This window comes from Chrysemys picta, chromosome 1 (genome assembly GCF_011386835.1).
Source record: "Chrysemys picta bellii isolate R12L10 chromosome 1, ASM1138683v2, whole genome shotgun sequence".
Classification (NCBI taxonomy): Eukaryota; Metazoa; Chordata; order Testudines; family Emydidae; genus Chrysemys; species Chrysemys picta.
In genome coordinates, this window is record NC_088791.1 from 82541191 (window position 1) to 82563002 (window position 21812).

General features: G+C 40.4%; 1 protein-coding gene across 2 annotated transcripts in view; it reads left to right on the forward strand.

Annotated features, from left to right (window-relative positions):
* Positions 1-21812, forward strand: part of NUDT4 (nudix hydrolase 4) — a 42377-nt gene that overhangs the window by 7315 nt on the left and 13250 nt on the right. For both annotated transcript variants that reach the window (XM_065574029.1, XM_065574071.1), the window contains exon 2: positions 11075-11185. In XM_065574029.1, the coding sequence (XP_065430101.1) occupies positions 11075-11185 (111 nt within the window). The remainder of the gene's footprint in view (positions 1-11074; positions 11186-21812) is intronic.

Consider the following 21812-nt stretch of genomic DNA (forward strand, 5'->3'; position numbering starts at 1 on the left):
TAGATACTTAGGCCTAATTCAAAAAAACAAGTTATTCATGGAGTTATTTTAACTCAGAAAAATGGGATAGTGAAATGAAGTTCTGGGAAAAAACCTACCTTGCAATGTTAGGTTAGCACTTAAATGCTACTGTTTTTCAAACTAAACAGTTACAAAAGATGTATGAAATTAAATAAATGCATAACAACCATGAGACATTTTTAAATGTAGTTATGATAGGTAGGTAGCCTGCCACATTTTAAGCAGCTTAATGGCTATGCACCTATTCTTTTTGTTGAGAGAGGAAGTTTAATGACTGAATTCTTCTCCCTCCTCCCCACTCCATTGAGTTAACTTCTTTGTTTGTCTAATCAGTTTAGATTGTAAGCTCTTTGGGGCAGAGACCATGTCTTTGTTTAATGTGCTTTGTAAACTGCCATGTACAGTAACTCAGATTCTACAAACACCTTGGGAATGGAGGTTGTTCGTAACTCTGAAATGCTTGTAATTGTGAACAGAAAGTTGTGGTTCTTTCAAAAGTTTAGAACCGAACATTGACTTAATACAGCTTTGAAAGTTTACTATGAAGAAAAATGTGGTTTTTTCCCCCCCCCTTTATTTTTTAGTAGTTTAACACAGTACTGAACCATATCTGCTTTTTTGTCTCTGCTGCTACCTGATTGTGTACTTCTGGTTCCAAATGCAGCATGTGGTTGACTGGTCAGTTTATAACTCTTGTGTTCCTAATTGAGGTTCTACTGTGCATTGATGGCCTATTATACAAATAAAGATAGTGTTGTAGAAGATTCTAGCCAATTAAGATGCTCAACTTTCAGTTAACTCATCTTGCTAGCAGATGGCACCATGATGCAACCAAAAAGGCAGGCTGCTGCCTACATTAGGACTTCCTTGCAGGAATATTTAATGTCTGATCATGTTCAAATTGACCAGCTTGCCAGGCCTAGCACTGAGCATGAGTTATCGCCTCTCAGCACCTGTGTGCTGTCCAAACTGCACGTGCCATCCCCATAGAGTGAGTGAGCATTCCCAGGGCTGCAGGGGCTGAGCAGGACCTCCCCTGCAATTGCTCTTTCTAGCTGTTGTGGGTCACTCTGGCATTAAACACTGGAACTGAGAGAAGGGAAACTCTCTCCTGTCTGTCAACAATCCTCCTGACATGCAGCCGAGGAGGAGGCGGCGGCAGCAAGTTGAGGAACAGGGTGGATAGAAGTAAGTGTGTGTGTGTGAGAGAGAGAAATTGTGGGGCAAGAGCTGCTCAGGAGGAGAGGTGTGAAGAGGGAGGATACAGATGGGTCTCTAACCACTAGGGCATTCCCCTAAAGAACCTGTAACTGAACAAATATTCTTGAGTCTAAACACTCCTTTGCTGTCTAGCAAATAGCACTTGTGAAGTGTCTCCATCCCCCTCTAGTGGCTTAACCACATAGAAAATACCAGTCTGCTGCCAGTTATTCCATTAGCTCAAGTGTTAGAGGATTGTGCTGTGGATCTAAAGATCCCAACCCTGCTGATACCACCATTTGGGGATGGGTAATATGGTTCTACAAGACTGGATTTTTTGTTAAACCTTTAAAAACTGTATCCAAGGAACTTGAGTGGTAAGGTTCCAAAGGGAAGCACTCAAAAGTTAGGATATGCCAGAATTCAGGTACAAGAATATGCACAAGTCAACTTTGATTTTGGCATTTTCTAACTTTGAGTGGCTGACTTTGCAACCTTACCATTTTTAAAGTAGATTTTGAATTTGTTATACATAGCTTTGTTATTACATAACGTTATTCCAGAACATGAGGTGTTAAATCTTAAGCATTTTATTATAAGCAAAGAGATCAAAAGAGCCCAAGAGAAACATGCAATAATGTTTCCTTCAGTTACTAAAGACTAGTCAAACTTTTACAGCTGCATCTTGAGTTTCTTCCCAGAGTTTTTTAATCCTCCTGTTTTTTCTAATAGTGCTTTCTATATAACAAAAGCCCCATGATGCCACATGTTCTGTCAATTGGTATGTATCTGTGACTTGAACCACAGCTGGGTTAGGCAGCTTCCAATTGCTTCTTATAACCAGGAGATTGCTAGCAGCTTCTCTTCCTCCTTGAATGCAGGGTACAGCTATTTCTGTACTTCATATATGGGGTAAAAACTTGCTCAGTAAGACCTGTTGGGAGGCTAGCTTTTGCCTCCCTGCTTCAGTTGAGCTGCAGCCACACTGGCTCACTTCTCTTCTGTGGCAGGTGGACGAGATTAACTTTCTCTCAGCTTCTGGGAGAAGTTTAAATTTAGAGTGGGTGTAGCTAGCTAACCTATCCAAATCACCTTCATTTCACATAAGAAAGAATCCCCAAAGAAGAGGGGACTGGTCATCAAAGATAAAACCTCCCCAGGCTTTTGGGAAAGAGGACAAAATTTGGGTGAGGGATCCCAAATAAGTGATAGTATGGCAAGAAATCTAATTCCTTGCTATGCAATTTGAGAGCCTTCCTCCATAGATAAAAATTCCTCAAGCTATGACCATGTCAAATAAGTGTTGCATTGTTTTCTGAGCCTAATGAAATTTTGATGTAGAACTCCAGGAACAGTCATAGGCCATGTGTTAGTTTGCTTTCTTGCTTGTATTCATCTCAATGTTTGTAGTTGACAGCTCAATTGTTTCACTAAAACAGTAATGGTAATGATTGTGTAGAGAAAAGCCCTTGGCTAGCATTTCACAGGTTGCCCCAGGTTATCCGAACCTGGAATTTGATTCTCTAAAGAACAGAGCAGTGGGGGAAATGGTTCTTGGCAGCTTGTGCTGCTGGGTTCATGAGCTGCTATGCTCTGAACAGTTGGAGTTTTTCAGTGCTCTCATTCTTAAGTCACAAATGCATGGATCACTGTGGCCAAATCCATCTGATAGGATGGGATGCATCTTCTAGCCAGCTATAGATGGCAGGTGTCTTTAGCTGTAGTTAGTCTGATATCTAGAACTAGTGAGGCGTTGAGTCCAAAATTGCACGTTGCCTTAATTGGAGGAAGCGAGCTCTCTGGAGATTGTATATGTGGTGAGTTCTCCAAAGCACTTCCTTCTCCCCATCAGCATAACCTATTAGCTCCCACTTCATTTTCAGCCAGTTATTTATCCTGGTGCAGATAATACTCTGCGAGATGGTGCTCGTTTTTATGTTAGCAAGAGCTAGGTGCCAGTGAATTGCTGACACATCCCATAGGGTGTAATGAATGTCCCAGTGGCTTCATGCTTAATAGGATAAGGGGGAGTATTTTGCGTTGTGGAACTTCACAAGTGAGTTTCCTAGGTGTGGTGTAGTTCACCTTAGTGATCCTCTGGGTTCAGACTATGAAGGGCTGCAGATTTTTGTGCTCATTTGATTCAATACTGCTACATCTCTGAGGAAGGACAGATATTTGGTGACTGACTGTATCAAATGAGAAATCCAGCCGTATGTCTGCCCATTGAAAGATGAAGTCATCTATTGGCACAATAAATACGATTTATCCCGTGTCCTGGCTGAAACTTAGGCCTTGGCTACACTGGCAATTCACAGTACTGCACTTGCTGTGCTCAGGGGTGTGAAAAAACACCCCCCCCCTGAGCACAGCGCTGCACGCTCTCTTGCAGCGCTGCAAGCTATTCCCCTCGGAGAGGTGGAGTACTTGCAGCGCTGCGAGAGAGCTCTTGCAGCGCTGGCGGCGCGACTACACTCGCGCTTCAGCGCTGTGAATCCACGAGTGTAGCCAAGGCCTTAATTGTCAATATTCTGGGTTCTTTTCAGTTAACAAATTAGAAGTGACTGTTAGCACCCCTCTATTGGCTTGCTCACAAATGTGGTCACTGAGAAGCATGTGATAATTTCTTAAGTGTTGGCCATGCCTTTGCCTGGTTCAATTAGACTTCCTCCTTCAAAGAAGGTGCTAATTATTTCTGGTAGGGGGTCCCAGATATTCCTGACTGTTCCACTAGACATGAAGAGTATGGATCAGAGTAAGCTCGCAGGATTTCCTCTTCCATGAATGGACCAAATTCTTGGATGGAGATACTCTTATGGTATCTTACTTGCATCTGAAGAAGTGAGGTTCTTACCCACGAAAGTTTATGCTCCCAATACTTCTGTTAGTCTTAAAGGTGCCACAGGACTCTCTGTTGCTTCTTATGGTATTATGTTGCAAAATTAGAATGAATTGAATGAGATTTGTGCCTTAAGATTTTTTTCTTGGGTGTTAATATTTTTGGATATTCTAGTTAATATTGCCTCACATTACACTCCTTAGAGTTAAAATCTTGTTTAGTGCACTTTCTATTCAGAGGAAAACTTTACAGGACAGGTGGGAGTGGGAGGAGAGGTGGTGAGCCAGACAAAAGCTTCAAAGTGAATACTGCTGACTTGTAACCAATGATCTTCACACTTGTGGGTTTCCTTACTGTAACTATAATTATGAATTCTATCTGGTCATCTTAACATGCATTTGTGTCCATTTCTCAAAGGGTACGTTCACTGTATAAACAGTCCATCATACAAACACACCTTAGTGGTAACTGTTGTTCAGGTCAATGGTAAAATTTTATGTAGTCATGTTAAAAATGCATGGCTTTATGCTAAGCTTCCAGTCAGGCCAAGCATCCTGATTTATCCCCTACTAGTAAACTGGAATTTGTTTTCAGTCCTTAACTAAACAATAAATGCTGATTAAAACCATTCCACTAAGCTCTGAATGATTTAATGTAATAGTCATCACAATTACTGGTTGCTTTCACGTGACTCCAGTGAACACTAGTTTGATCAGCATGAAGTTGTGTGTAATGTTCATGTTATGTAGAATGTCAGCTGTGCTTAGCATTTAATCATCTTGTAAGGTTTTAAAGTTGCTCTTTGAGCATTGTTTAAGTGGATCCCTATTCAAGCAAATACACATGCCATCTGGTTACAAGCTCTGAACTTTCTCAATAGCACCACTTACGTATGCACCCTCCCTATATACCCATACCAAAGGATATAAGGGGAATCCGCCTTAATTCATAAGCATTGAGCAGAATCTTGGTGATGACCATTGCTTAACTCTGTTTTTTTTTCCTAGGAAACTACTCTGGGCTTTCAGTTTAAGGTAGTTTTAGTAAGTAAGGTCTTCTGTGTTTGGGGACTCATTTGGCTGTTTTCTTTAGTCTTTATGGTTGCTCACTTATTGTGGGTCCGCTTCCTTGTTTGGGGGACGGTGGAGACTGTCTTTAAGCTATGTCCCCCAGCATTATCATATGCTCATGACAGATGATATACTCCTGGTGTTTGCTCTGCCTTGGGAAAAATACAATTCCAAATTCTACTCCATGTGACTGAGCTTCTCCAAATCCATATGTGGAGCATGAGCATAGCTCTCAAGAACAATTTGTGGGAAGTGGCAATGCAGGTCTTATTGCCTACATGTAAGGCACTGAATTGGAACAGACCTTGATGTTGAGTCCAACATCAGCAGTCAAACACTCTACAGCCAGAGAAGCCTTGATGTCAGGTGTCTCAAGGTCCTGTAAAGCAAGTTCCAGTGCATACGAATATCCTAGAGAATTCTCAGATACGACTTTCCCATTCCCCAAATCTTCTGTTAATGGTGTTTACATCAATGCTGCCATTGAGCACTAAGTCTTCACAGCAAGTTTGAGATGCCTTCAAGTGATGCTGTTCTCGGACACCATTATTCTTTGGAACTAAGGGAGAAAAGGTAAAAAGTCTTGGGATTTCTCCTCTCCCCCCACACACATAGTAACTGCTTCAACTCTGAAAGGTTGGTGTTGGGGAGGAGGGGGGTTGAGGGACTCATTTAGTGACAGGAATCTGATGCCTTGCTTTTGGATATAATCTTGATAGGCAGTTTTCACTGCTGGATGCTTCTACACCATCAGATTTGGTGATTCAAAATGTCGTCTGGCATTTGTGGTGATGGCCTTTTTATTGCCTTTCCATGTGGCAGTTTCTTCCTCTGCTGTCCTCAGGAGAGAGCACTCTTTTATTTGTCTTTTCCCTACATCGTCCATTTAGTTCACAAAGATCAGATTGAAGGAACCAGACGATTAGTCAACCTCACCCTTAATTATGCTGGGGTCTGATGTTCATTCCAGGATATCTCTCAACACTGTACACCTGTATTTGGGTAAACAGATGTGCCACTTATAGGATTTGTTAGCCCTTGGATTCCAAAATGGAGATACTATGAGCTCCTTGACCTGATCGGGCAATACAGGCTAAGCAGTTTGGGGTCCAGAAAAGCAAAAGATTCTCCAGTGCCCCAAAAGGATTGCTTCCGGTTAGGTCTTCATTTGAGCTTCCATAAGGACTTGGGCATCTCAGGTGTCCTTTATAAAGGTTGTCCATTCTCTAAACAACTAGTAGCTGCATTTAGAACGGCTGTTGCCATCTTCAGTTTCTGGAAGGTTGTCCTCAAACTTAGTCTTTCCATCTGATTTCAAGTTTCCATGAACTCTTAGAGGTGACTTGCTGAACTTTTGGAATTATCTGTGTAATGACAAAGAACTCTGGCTTTTCAGCATCCTTCAATTCAAGCAGTCTTTGAGAGACTTTCTTCAGCTAGATCCTGCATCCCAACCAGAAGTCCCAGAGTACAACAGTCTGGTTCCTGACCAGTTAAGCAACTTGGACAGATTCTTCTGTAGAAGTCCAGAAAATTCTGTTAGAAAGCAGAAAACCTTCCATCAAATTTTATTTCATCTGGAGAAGATAAAGGATAGGATTCTCTCATTCCCTTTATTCTGGACTGCCTACTTTGCTGCAGTTTATTCTCTTCCTGGGCTTGTGTGCATCTGGCTTCAAATTTTTGTCTTGTCTCACTAGTATAGAAATCTTCGATAATCTTTCCTTGTTACAGTGGTGAGACTTTCGAAAGGTATAGATCTGTCATTTTCAGGAGTTGTCCCTGTCCTGGAACTTGCATGTAGTCAAACCAAATCAGTGGCACCACTCATCTGCTAGGATGTCTTTTTACATCCCTTTTTTGTCTTCATTCCTATTACTCTCCAAGCTGATGCATACTCCTTTTCCATTCTCCATGCTGATCCATCAGTGTGTTCTATAAAGATAAGATGCTGCTCTGACCTCTCAAAGCTCTTAGCAAAGCCTCTTAATATTAATCTAATTCTACTGTATCTTTCTCCCAAGCACCACTTGAGACCAGGAGAGATTAAGCTGCAATATTAAAGTATATAGAGGACATTTTGTAATGCATGAAATTTCCAAAGTCTTAGATTTGTGGCACTTGATGTGAGCTGGCTTTCACCCAGACACTAAGTGGTGAAGACTGACTTCTTGCTTGAGAGACCAAGGATCCTAGTATCACTAGGATGCTTGAGCATGTTGACAAGCCCAGGAGGTAAAACTGTCTAGCGTGGGCTGGTACTCTTTCTGGAAGCGTCTATCTTGTGCTTAAAAAAGAAAAGGAAAACTTGTGTCTATGGCTCTTGTGGTTGCAAAATCTTAAATGCAAACAAAAGCGTTCCTGATGGAATAATAGTAAACTAACAGTGTCTGCCTGAATCTACAGCCTGAAGGAGCCATGTTGTGAATGACTCCATCTCTGTGTTAACTTTAGCATTAACTAATGAAAGCACAGTGCTACCCTGCTGTAGGAGCAGCTTGGTAATCTACCACTGCTCCTTTCCAGTTCCTACCCCATCTGTTCTAAGGTAGCTTCAACAATTTCAGTAAGACTTACTCCTGGGGGAATTGTGTGCCACTGTGCAATGAATAATTTGCACAGAATTAATGTTCTGCACAGAATTTCATTTTTACATGCAGAATTGGTGCTGCAGAGCTGCTGGCTGCCATTAGGAGCCGATGGACCCAGCAGAGCCTGGTTCTCCAGCTTGCAAATACAGGACACTGTCAGGGAGAGGGAGCTGGAGGGTTCCAGGCAGCTGTGGTGTCCAGCATGTCCTGAAGAAAGGAGGTGGCTTTGTACTAGCTCAGGACCCAGCATCAGGCTGTTTCTCTATTGCACGCTCTCGAGATCCCTGGGCTCTGGAGAGGAGGGAGTGTGGATGTCTGGGCCAGGGGATGCATCACGGCTTAGGATCTGGGAGGTGGGTGTCTGAGAGCACAGGGGCAGGTTCTCTCCCCCCTACGTGTGCCCAGCTGGTACATATGACACACCCAGAATGAGGCACCCAACAAAAAGCATAGCAGGAGCTGGAACTGGGTTGTTGTAGGGGTTTCTTTAATTCTTTACTCCTGGGGAATCTTTTTTGTTGTCTCTATTGTTAGACATACTTGCCTACATATACTTGCCTACATTTATACTTGCCTACCTTCCTTGGAGGTTTTTAAGGCCCGGCTTGACAAAGCCCTGGCTGGGATGATTTAGCTGGGAATTGGTCTTGCTTTGAGCAGGGGGTTGGACTAGATGACCTCTTGAGGTCCCTTCCAACTCTGATATTCTATGATTCTATTTTGGAATAAATTACCAAAATAATTGAAACTGATATTATATTGTATTATTCTGACAAATAAAATATGTAGAGTTTTAAAATAGTGTGCAGAATTTTTGAATTTTGGTGCAGAATTCCTCCTGAAGTAAATACTGTCCTTGCTAGGACAGCTATTTTAGCATCTTTTAAAAACTTTCCCCCCTTGTAATTAGCTTCTAGAGCAGATGCTTGAGTAGGAGAGCAGTTCCACAAGCATTGTTCAGTGGGACTTCTCAAACTCTCCTCCCTGGGTTAAAGACTACTTTGTAATCATCTAGTCTGGGAACCTTGCAGGTAATGCTCTTGCATTTAATTAACTGTTTTTTGTAGACTCCCTATGTTCTGTATCTCCTTCCCCATAGTCTCTTACAATAGATTCTTCACTTAGTAGGAAGAAGTGAGCAGTGTAGATCCATATTGGCAACTTCATGAGCCATAGTAAGTAATTTATCTATTACCAATATTTTTAGGTTTTAAACAACTATGCTAACAAAAGTAGGTTATAAAATATGTGGGGTAATCCTGTGGTCAGTGTTCTGGCCTTCTATACGAGAGACTGGGTTCACTTCAGAGGCCCAGTAAGTAGTGGGTTCCCTTCCCTGCTGTGAGAAAGAGACCAACTTAGTTCTACTATACCACCAATAACTTGACCATAGGAGTTACTACAGAACATTATACTGCTGTAACAACTGTCTCCACAAATTAGGACTTTTGTCTTTGACAAAATATTAAAATAAAAGCCAGTTCTGCTGTCTAAAAATCACTTGAGTGATTGGGCAAATGTTATCCAGTGGTGGTAATACTGGTATGTATGTGAAATTAAAACAAGCTTTCCCCCCGTGAGTACAAAACGCTCCAATCCCAGCTATACGTTGTTACATTGTTCTGTTTAACTTTATTGGAATCGGATAGTAATCTGCATATTTTCTAGAGCAGGGGTCGGCAACCTTTTAGAACTGGTGTGCCGAGTCTTCATTTATTCACTCTAATTTAAGGTTTTGTGTGCCAGTAATACCTTTTAACATTTTTAGATCTTTTTAGAAGTCTGTAATATATAACTAAACTCTTGTATGTAAAGTAAATAAGCTTTTTAAAATGTTTAAGAAGCTTCATTTAAAATTAAATTAAAATGCAGAGCCCCCTGGACCGGTGGCCAGGACCCAGGCAGTGTGAGTGCCACTGAAAATCAGCTCGCGTGCTGCCTTTGGCATGCGTGCCATAGGTTGCCTACCCCTGTTATAAAGTAATATAATTAAAACTCCTTAGTTTGATTTATTTTTTGTTCTGTAAAATGTCTGTCTCTCCTCTCTTCCCCCCCCCCGCCCCCGCAAGGCCAAATGTGATCATCCAAACATCTAGCATAGCTAAACTGAGCAATATGTTCTAGTGAAAATTCGATCCACTACATGATTTGGGTTTTTGCACTTATTGGCTTCATTATCTGAGAATAGCTTGCTTATATGTTTATATTCCTTTCCATCTTTAAAAAGGAAAATGTATTTTCTAAGGAGAAAAGTGATTACATAAGCGATCTTGTGCTAACTTCCAAGAAGCTTCATACTGAACTACTATAGATAGAATCTACTAGTCAGAGTGGAAATGGCCTCAAATACAGGTAATATTTTACTAACTCCAGATGCTCTTTCCATCAGAGTTCCATTTTCATGGTCTTCCTTGCCATATTTCACTTTTCTATAAAACTATCCTATGTAATCTTTAACTTCAGTACATTCTTGGATAGATGGTAAAATAAGTATTTTAAATTGCAGTTGCTGGCTAATGGTGAGAACTGTACAATGCTAAAATTCTATTGCAGCAACAGTTGTACAAGAAAGCTCCTTTGGGGAGAAGCCATCTTTGTCCTCTTTGTACAATGCCTCGCACAGGGGAGTCCCACTCTGACTTGGGCTCCTAGGCACTATGATGACTAGTTTTATTAAAGGTCTGTTATACCTATCGGCCCAATATGTCCTTTCCAACTTTGATGCAAAATAGATGGTTAAACATGAAGACAAAACACATTTTAAATAGGTATCTCCTAATTTACTAACAACAGATTGGTACATTTTGAAAAAATGTACCAAACTTGTTTTGATTCTTGCTTTGTTTACTATTTGTATTTCTCTAACCTGAACAAGAAGTTATAGTGAAGTTGCATCATTAAATCATGCAATGTCAATATTGTAAAAATTGCAGGGAAATATCTAGCTTAAACTTTATATTTTTGATAATTCTACTTGTTGGGACTCCTTACAAAAGCCTCATCAGTCTAGAAAGGTGTCCCTCTAAATCAACTTGATATATTTCATCGTACAACTGTCAGAAAAGTTCTCAACAATGTGATGTAAGAAAATGCCCTGTTTAAATATGTGCAGGGGGTTGAGTATAGGACTGAGGATCTTGACTCTTAACCTTCATTAATCTCAAGGTTTTTAAAGAGTTGGTACTTCACATGTAAATCTAGCTGCAGGTTATTTCTGATTTACATTTTTGAAAGCTATAATCCATCTGGCATCATGAACAAGTGCACTGTAGGAAAATGGTTAGTAGCCTTCAGACTCTCCAATCAGATTATTTTCAAATGACTGCTTAAATGTGTGTATTTTGACCTTTCAGGTGCTGTTAGTGAGTAGTAGTCGGTACCCAGATCAGTGGATTGTACCAGGTGGAGGAATGGAGCCAGAGGAGGAACCAGGAGGTGCTGCAGTCCGAGAGGTTTATGAAGAGGTAAACCTAGATTTAACAGTTCCTTTCCTATTCGGATAGGGATCTTGAAAAAGGGGGGGGGGAAATCAACTTCAGTGACTTCTTTCACAATATAATTTGCCAAAATTCAAATGATCCACAAACTCCAAAGAATTTATAGCTTATCCTATTTCAGACTTAATTTGCATTAAAAAGGAGATGTCATAAAATAAATGATCAGAACACATTGCTATGGAAGTAGGTTATGATCAATATTTAGATTGAAACCTGGATTTTGCAGACATTATAGTAAATTCTTAGAATGTGACATGCAAAGGATAAAGGGATGGTGGGGGGGAGAGAGTTATAAAGAAGCCTGCATGATGGTGGTGAGAGGGTGGGGGGACCCTTTCTGCTTATTTTTACCTTAATTTCAATTTCAGATTTTTCTGTCTTAAAATCTTACATGTATGGACTACTGGAGGACTAGTGGGTCTCTTAAATCAAGTAATGAGACCTGAGTAGTTGGAAGGAAAGGGATTCTTAGTGTGTGCCTCAGTTTAAAATAATCAAAGTCAAATTCCTGACAAAGTATTGAGAAAATGTTTCAATAGTTCACCTCTGCCTCTTCATTTGAGGGCTGAGTTTCTGTTCTAATACAAAAAACTAATGTTTTGGCATCAAGTAATGTGTTTGTATACTTGTGTGAGAACACCATATAGGCAGTAGCTTAGAACTTAAAATTTCTGTAAATGGTTCTGGCAGTGAATATTTCATCTACATGAACAGCTGCTAAAAGTATTGCACCATAAAATTTCTTCCAAGATCATATACAGTAAGTTAAACAGAATTTACAAATGGTATGTGGTGAACACCAATAGTGGTAATTTCTCAAGAAGAGACTTGATATTTCAACGGTAAAAATAGTGCCTCTGGCCATTATCCATCAATAAAGCAAGACAGGAACAACCCACATTTTTCTTCTAAAGCCAACTTTAGAGGTCTAAGTTTTGATGAACAAACTGTTCCTTTCAGTAGCTTGACACTTAAAGCAAATGATTTTCTTTTAAGTAAACTGCTAATCAAATATTAAATATTGTGCTTGGGCAAACTAGTTAAAAATACTATCTAAACACAGTTACAGGCTTCATCTGTATCTTTAGTCTGCAGAAATACTTCAAGAAGATCATACCTAACTTTTGATAGCTACTTCACAACTAAATATGCATTGCTAGTTTCCAGCTAAAATAAAGAACATCAGTGATCAACTGCAGTAAAGTGAAATGTATATAATTAAACTTAAAGTGAAAGTGTCAGATTAACTAATAAATCTCACGACTGGAATATTGGTGTAGAGGGTTATAACTTCAGGAAGAACAGTCAGGTTAAAAAGAAGGTATTGCATTGTACATCAAGATATGCATTTGTTCTGATCTCCAGAAGGTGGTGACCAGTGAAGGCCCTGGTTGAAAATAAAAGGGAAAAATACAGGGATGCTGTCCTGGTAAGGGATTTCTATAGATCCTCAAATCAGGAGGAAACAGGAGATATTTCTAGAACAAATAATAAAATATCCAAAACGCAAGGTAACATACCTCACTGAGGACAAAGGGGCAGTTAACAATTCTAAACTGTTGTTCCAAGCTCTCTGTAGACTCACCAAAACATCTCTCCATTGGTTAAACTAGTTTGCTTTTATGCTTTTTTCCAACTATGGTAACTAGCTTTATTTTAAATGAAAGCTGAAGTTTCTAGAGAACAAGACAGCAGTTTGAGAGGTACTGATAGCTGTATTGCTGCATATTGACATGATCCTACCCTGGCTGCATGTGTCTCTTGAACAGAAGTAGACACTAGCTGGTTTCTTTGGTAAGCTTTCTGCCTAGGTGTGTGAGACTGCAATCTGCACTGGCATGCTTTCAACCTTTTATTTAAAATCATAAAAGCTACAGATTTAAAATATTTAGGTATTGCAAGCAAATATTTAATCTGGACTTCAATTAAATTAATTTGCATTTTAAATCATACTCTTATTCCAGGTTTAATTGCTGTTTTTTATAGTGTAAAACGAGCCTTAAAGGATGGCTTCGTCCTCTGACAAACAACAATTAAGAGCCCTTGACACCTTGAGTTCTCTATTGTAGATTGCATTTAGAGGAAAGAAACTTTGTATGTCCCTTGTACCAATATCCATATAATGAGGCATCTGAGTATACTTAAAAGGGAATGCAAAACATCTTAAACAGCACTTTAAAAAAATATGGGTTAAGGAAGAGGCCTTGGCAAGCCATTCCAGTAATTAAGGATTTCACTTAATTAATCAAGGGTTTCATTCTTTAAGTATGGAGGATGGAAATAAAACAGGCTGTGATTGCAAAAGGGAAGGGTCTCCAAAAGTAGTGACGGATTGGCCAGCTGAAAGGACCAGGCCCTGTGTCTCAGCAAACTTAAATAAGAGTGCCCAAAACAAAGTGAGTCTTGGCATTGTAGAAGATTGGATACAAGGATAGAGATATAATTATATTAGAAGATCTCTATTAGCTGTAAACACCTGATTATTCTCCCTCTTCTCTGCAAACATAACCTTCTGCAACAGCTACGTTTCACTGGTGCAACGAAATTTAATGTATTGGTAGTCCCATGTCTGAGAGAACTTTCATAGGGGATTAATTTAGACTAGGAAACTCAATCCAGCAGTTCTTTAAATACATGGAAAATAATAAAACACAAGTGCTGGAGGGTTACAGAAGTGCCTACAAACACTTTCCCTAAAAAGTGTTCTGCAGTATGTGATATATCTAACTGCAGTTCTGCATTATTTGCAGCAGTTGTGTTTCCTGCAGGAGAAACTCATTGGATTTTACTTTTTGAGCATGCAAACAAGTGCAGAATAGTGTCACATCAGAAAGTAAATTACTGCTTGGTGGTTCAGCATCTTTGGGATATAAATCTGGCAAAGCTTGGATGCCATATTAATTTCAGCTCACAAAATCAAACGTCAAAGCTTTTAACTGTTACATACAGAAGTTTGCTTCACTAAACTAGATAACTACAGCATGGGCTTTGCTCCATCTATAGGAAACAGGAGGTAAGACTGTCAGTACTGTTGCCAGAGAGAATCAGCTGATGGCTTATGACTCCTAGCTAGGTCTGAAAGATTACAGGCTAAAACTGAATGTAGCTTCCAATTTAGATGCATGTTAAAGGCCACTGATATTTGGGAATGCATAAAATCTGATAAAGGAATGTCTTAAAGGAAACTTTCTGGCATCAGACACTTCAAAACTGCAAAGAGGTATTTCAAAGCAGTGACTTGACAGTCCTATCCTGCATAGGAGTAACAAGCTAACACTGACTATTTGACTCCCAAAACCTGAATAAAGTTTCTAACTTGCTATTGCACTTGTACAGACAAAATTCTACAAGGAAAATCACAAACAATTCAACTTCATTCTCACCTTTTCTGTTGTAACTAGTGGACAGATTCCAACAAAAACTACACTTCTCTTTATGCAAACTAGAGCACTGGAGATGGACTATAACCCCCCCCCAAAAAAATTTCGGTCAGTGGCTTCTGACTGCTTATCCTACTTAACCCAGTCATGGTTAGTTGTTCAAATGGAAGCTCTTAAGACTGGATTTTACTAGAACCTGCTAGTGTATATTCCTGGCCTTTCCTCAAAATTAGGACAGGGAAATGCTTTTCAATTCAGTTCTTCAAAGAAGCTACCCATAGCTACTTAACACATGTTTAAACCACTATATGCATAGTAGCTTGAGACACTTGCTGTTCAGTGGAAATCAAGAAATCAAATAGAATGCCACCTACTATTTTTCTTCAAAAAAGAACAGGAGTACTTGTGGCACCTTAGAGACTAACAAATTTATTAGAGCATAAGCTTTCGTGGACTACAGCCCACGTCTTCGGATGCATATAGAATCCTCTCAGAGTTGGTAAGACAACTCCCACCTGTTTATGCTCTCTGTATGTGTGTATGTATATCTCCTCAATATATGTTCCATTCTATATGCATCCGAAGAAGTGGGCTGTAGTCCACGAAAGCTTATGCTCTAATAAATTTGTTAGTCTCTAAGGTGCCACAAGTACTCCTGTTCTTCTTTTTGCGGATACAGACTAACACGGCTGCTACTCTGAAACCTATTTTTCTTCAGAGAAGCCTGTTCACTTATCTTCAGGAGCATATTGTCTGTTTAGGATTTAATAGGAAAAGCTTACCCCATAAGCATAAAGATATTCAATATTGATCAGTCCAACTTGTAGCGTTGCTTATGCAGAACATTCTTAACAACTGAAACCTGGTGCTGGATGCCAGTGGTGTTCTATTAGAGTACCACTGAGGGGAATCTTCTCCCCTTTCTCTTAATGCTGAAGAATTGCCATAAAACTGTCCTAAGTAACATGTCAGCACAAAAGCTGTTCATAGATTCGTAGATTCTAGGACTGGAAGGGACCTCGAGAGGTCATAGAGTCCAGTCCCTTGCCGCATGGCAGGACCAAATACTGTCTAGACCATCCCTGATAGACATTTATCTAACCTACTCTTAAATATCTCCAGAGAAGGAGATTCCACAACCTCCCTAGGCAATTTATTCCAGTGTTTAACCACCCTGACAGTTAGGAACTTTTTCCTAATGTCCAATCTAGACCTCCCTTGCTGCAGTTTAAGCCCATTGCTTCTTGTTCTATCCTTAGAGGCTAAGGTGACCAAGTTTTCTCCCTCCTACTTATGACTCCCTTTTAGATACCTAAAAACTGCTATCATGTCCCCTCTGTCTTCTTTTCCAAACTAAACAAACCCAATTCTTTCAGCTTTCCTTCATAGGTCATATTCTCAAGACCTTTAATCATTCTTGTTGCTCTTCTCTGGATCCTCTCCAATTTCTCCACATCTTTCTTGAAATGCGGTGCCCAGAACTGGACACAATACTCCAGCTGAGGCCTAACCAGAGCAGAGTAGAGCGGAAGAATGACTTCTCGTGTCTTGCTCACAACACACCTGTTAATACATCCCAGAATCACGTTTGCTTTTTTTTTTGCAGCAGCAGCATCACACTGACTCATATTTAGCTTGTGGTCCACTATAACCCCTAGATCCCTTTCTACCATACTCCTTCCTAGACAGTCTCTTCCCATTCTGTATGTGTGAAACTGATTTTTTTCTTCCTAAGTGGAGCACTTTGCATTTGTCTTTGTTAAACTTCATCCTGTTTACCTCAGACCATTTGTCCAGATCATTTTGAATTATGACCCTGTCCTCCAAAGCAGTTGCAATCCCTCCCAGTTTGGTATCCTCTGCAGACTTAATAAGCGTACTTTCTATGCCAATATCTAAGTCGTTAATGAAGATATTGAACAGAGCCGGTCCCAAAACAGACCCCTGCGGAACCCCACTTGTTATGCCTTTCCAGCAGGATTGGGAACCATTAATAACAACTCTGAGTAGTTATCCAGCCAGTTATACACCCACCTTATAGTAGCCCCATCTAAATTGTATTTGCCTAGTTTATCGATAAGAATATCATGTGAGACCGTATCAAATGCCTTACTAAAGTCTAGGTATACCACATCCACAGCTTCTCCTTTATCCACAAGACTCGTTATCCTATCAAAGAAAGCTATCAGATTGGTTTGACACGATTTGTTCTTTATAAATCCATGCTGGCTATTCCCTATCACCGTACCACCTTCCAAGTGTTTGCAGATGATTTCCTTAATTACTTGCTCCATTATCTTCCCTAGCACAGAAGTTAAACTAACTGGTCTGTAGTTTCCTGGGTTGTTTTTATTTCCCTTTTTATAGATGGGCACTATATTTGCCCTTTTCCAGTCTTCTGGAATCTCTCCTGTCTCCCATGATTTTCCAAAGATAATAGCTAGAGGCTCAGATACCTCCTCTATTAGCTCCTTGAGTATTCTAGGGTGCATTTCATCAGGCCCTGGTGACTTGCAAGCATCTAACTTTTCTAAGTGATTTTTAACTTGTTTTTTGTTTTTTTTATCTGCCAAACCTACCCCCTTCCCATTAGCATTCACTATGTTAGGCATTCCTTCAGACTTCTCGGTGAAGACCGAAACAAAGAAGTCATTAAGCATCTCTGCCATTTCCAAGTTTCCTGTTACTCTTTCTCCCTCTTCTCTGAGCAGTGGGCCTACCCTGTCTTTGGTCTTCCTCTTGCTTCTAACGTATTGATAAAAAGTCGTCTTGTTTCCCTTTATTCCTGTAGCTAGTTTGAGCTCATTTTGTGCCTTTGCCTTTCTAATCTTGCCCCTGCCTTCCTGTGTTGTTTGCCTATATTCATCCTTTGTAATCTGTCCTAGTTTCCATTTTTATGACTCCTTTTTATTTTTTAGATCATGCAAGATCTCGTGGTTAAGCCAAGGTGGTCTTTTGCCACATTTTCGATCTTTCCTAACCAGCGGAATAGCTTGCTTTTGGGCCCTTAATAGTGTCCCTTTGAAAAACTGCCAACGCGCCTCAGTTGTTTTTCCCCTCAGTCTTGATTCCCATGGGATCTTACCTATCAGCTCTCTGAGCTTACCAAAATCCACCTTCCTGAAATCCATAGTCTCTATTTTGCTGTTCTCCCTTCTACCCTTCCTTAGAATTGCAAACTCTGATTTCATGATCACTTTGACCCAAGCTGCCTTCTGCTTTCAAATTCTCAATGGGTTCCTCCCTATTTGTTAAAATCAAGTCTAGAACAGCTTCCCTCAGTAGCTTTTTCAACCTTCTGAAATAAAAAGTTGTCTGCAATGCAGTCCAAGAACTTGTTGGATAGTCTGTGCCCCGCTGTGTTATTTTCCCAACGTATATCTGGATAGTTGAAGTCCCCCATCACCACCAAATCTTGGGCTTTGGATGATTTTGTTAGTTGTTTAAAAAAAGCCTCACCCACCTCTTCCACCTGGTTGGGTGGCCTGTAGTAGACTCCTAGCATGACATCTCCCTTGTTTTTTTTACCCCTTTTAGCCTAACCCAGAGACTCTCAACACTTCCATCTCCTCTGTCCATCTCCACCTCAGTCCAAGTGTGTACTTTTTTAATATATAAGGCAACATCTCCTCCTTTTTCCCCACTGTTTATCCTTCCTGAGCAAGCTGTACCCATCCACACCAACATTCTAATCATGTGTATTGTACCACCAAGTTTCAGTGATGCCAACAATGTAGTTTTTATTTATTAGCACTTCCAGTTCCTCCTGCTTATTACCCATACTTCTCGCATTTGTATATAGGCATCTAAGATACTGGTTTGATCTTGCCTCCCAGTTTTGTCCTGACCCTCCTTTCTCTCTGCCAATGTAGCCCACACTCACTCTCGTTTCTGACCCATCTCCCAGGTCTCCATGTTCCCCACTTACCTGTGGGCTTTGCTCACCTGTCCCCGTCGAACCTAGTTTAAAGCCCTCCTCACTAGGTTAGCCAGTCTGTGCCCAAATAGGGTCTTTCCCCTCCTTGAAAGGTGAATGCCATCTCGGCCTAGCAGTCCTTCCTTGAAAAGCATCCCGTGGTCGAAGAAGCCAAAGCCCTCCTGGCGACACCATCTTCGCTAATCTAACTCTGCCAGACTTCTGGAACCCAATTTAACATGGTCTGTCAGACTAGGGTGCTTTAGAGTCGGGACAAAGTTGAAAAACAAGCAAGCAAAACAAATCTCAATTTACTTAAAGCTTTTCTGGATCAGATGAAACATAACCGAACTGTATACTAAAAAAGTTGTCAATAGGGTAGCTTCTGGAATGACACCATTTTCTCAGTTCACTGAACCATTCTATGGAATTCCAATTGCATGACTCTTGTTGTACATTTTTCTGACTTTCTCAAATGACAAATCTTGGTCCAGTTAGAGAAGAGAACCAACAGGTTTCCTTTATGAAGAAAATACATTTGCCTCAACTGTAGCCACACTCTCCATTAACTTTACTTCCAGTAAACTGTCGTTTTTACTACAGAATAGCTGGTTCTTTCAGACTTCAGATTCTAGGAGTGGCAAGAGAAGAACTTCTGGAGAAAATAAAAATGAATACTTCTGATCTTGTACAATAAAGTTTAGAATTGCCACATGCTAAAAAGGATATAATTAAAAATACAGGTTTCTGTATTTCAGGCAATTTACTAAATTGCCAAGTTTTACTTATAGGGTACGTCTATACTACCTGCCGGATCGGCGGCTAGTGTTCGATGCAGGGCCGGCTCCAGGCCCCAGCCGACCAAGCACGTGCTTGGGGCGGCACCTTGGGGCAGGGCGGTGCTCGATTTTGATTCGGCGGTGCGGCACTCAGGAGTGGGGGCTTCGGGCGGCGCGGGGCTTCGGGCGGCGCGGCGCTCGGAGGGGAGCGGGGGTACGGCAGGGCAGCTCTCTTCTTTTTTGCCTGGGGCTGCAAAAAAGTTAGAGCTGGCCCTGGTTCGATGTATTGGGGATTGATTTCACGTCTCGTCTGGACGCGAGTGTAGCCCAGGCCATACACTGGGAGTGTAGACTGGTCAAATAAGAATGTCTGGGCAGCTGCACTTAATCAGAGCAGAACAACCAGAAAAATTCCATCTGAAGTTACAATAGACACAGGGACCTCCAATGAATTACATAAGGCAGTAAATATTCTGAGTCTCCGCTGTATTGTTCAGTGGTATACAAAGCATTATTTAGTAAGTGTGCTCAACAGAAGGCTCACTGCAGTCTTCATTGAGGGTATGACTACACTACAAGCAGCTACAGCAGGGCATATGTGGCGCTGCAGCTTCGCTGCTGTAGCATAGATACTTATTACAATGACAAGGTTTTTCTATTAGTAAATCCACCCCTGTGAGAGGTGGTAGCTAGGTCAATGGACAAATTCTTCCATCAGCCTAGCTGTATCTACAGTGCAGGTTAGTGAACCCAACTCCATTAGGTAGGGTGTGAAACTGCCAACTGTGAGCAATGTAGCTAGGTCAACCTTATTTTTTTAAACACCTAAATATTAACTTTTTTATTAAGTGTGCTCAAAGCTGTGTAGTAATAGTTCTAGCAAGTTGTTGTGCATTCAAAGCAGCTGGCTGTGTATTCTGCAGTAACTTCAGGCCCAATCTTATTACTAAATTAGTGGCAAAACTCCCATTGCCTGGATTAGGACTGAGCTCAGTTCTAATCGTCCAAAGATGCTTCATAAAGGACACCAGCCATCTGCCTTTGTTTTAATTAAAAAAAAAAAAAATTGTTCACTTTAGTGGTCGTGAGAGCTCACTATAAAGCAATATGCAGTGTCTCTTAGCAGCTTGTTAAAACCTCTACTCACTTTTGTCTCCTGTCTGAGCTTCTCATTAAAATCCATCTTCTTCCTTAAATATCTCAAAGGCATAAGACGCCATCAATTATTCTGATTCTTTAGCTAGTACAGGAAATAGGGAATGAAGGCTAGAAAATTATTTTACAGTACTGGGAATTCATGTATTATATACATTATATCACAAGGCCATACTTAAGCCTGGTATATAGTAGAAAACTAAGTTGGCTTAAATACATCACTTGGGGGTGTGAAAATCCACAACTCTGAGAGGCCTAGTTAAGCCGACCGAACAACCAGTGTTCCATCAGCCTAGCTACCACCTCTCCCCCCAATAGGAGAACCCTTCCTATTGGCATAGGTCGCATTTCTGCTGAAGTGTTACAGCAGCACTGCTGCAGCTGCAACATTTCAAATGTACAAAAGCCCTTTGTTATAGCCTCATCTGCAAATGGGTTTGCTACCCTTGAGTCGTAAAAAAGTAATCTGAACAAACTGCAAATCCAAACCTAAATGTAAAGCATAAATAATGCCTCTTCACTGGAAATATCTCAAACTACTTGTACATATGAAACTGGAGAAAACTAGGTAGATAGTGATTTCTCTTGTATGTGATGTGTGCTGAGAAGCTATTTCTAAAATAAAACTCTCTGAATTTTAGCATTGTAGCATTGCTAACTAGATAGAGATGTAAACTACAGGTGTGGGGATCCCGAATGTAGATTCGTGCATGACTTAAATCTGTATTTGTGAACCATGTACAATGTAATTATTATGTCCAGATTGTGTGAGGGCAATTCACATAACTCTGCTTGTTATATCAAGTATCCTAAAATGGTATTAGAGTCCTGCCTTTTGCTTTACCATAGCTGTTGACAGTGTTCTTGGACATCACTAGCTGGAGTTCTACTTCTTATGGAATGACTATTGACCTGTTAAAGGGGTTTCTGTTGGTTCTTTAGTTTGAATTTATTGCTCAGCCTTGGTAAAGTATGCCTCTAATACTTCCATTTATTTCATTCTACTCACCTTAACTCACTATGTCCCCCATTTGGTTTCTTACAAATGTGTAAATAGCTTACAAGGAACGTGGCAAATAAAATAACATTTAGGTCTGGATGCATATGTGAGGTCAGCTATTCTTTGTTCTCTGCACTTTGGAGCTAATATGCTCTTGCCCACCACCTTAAGTCAATAAGATCAGATATGTATCTTCCTATTCCTATTAGGCCCACAAATTATTGAATAGACAGATTTTTTTTTGCCCCACAAGCATATTCGGATGCCAGAAAGTTTGGGGTCATTTTGAAGTAATATAATGGTGTCTAGATAAATTTTTTCTATGAACTAATATTCTACAGTATCTTCTGATAAAATTGTGTAA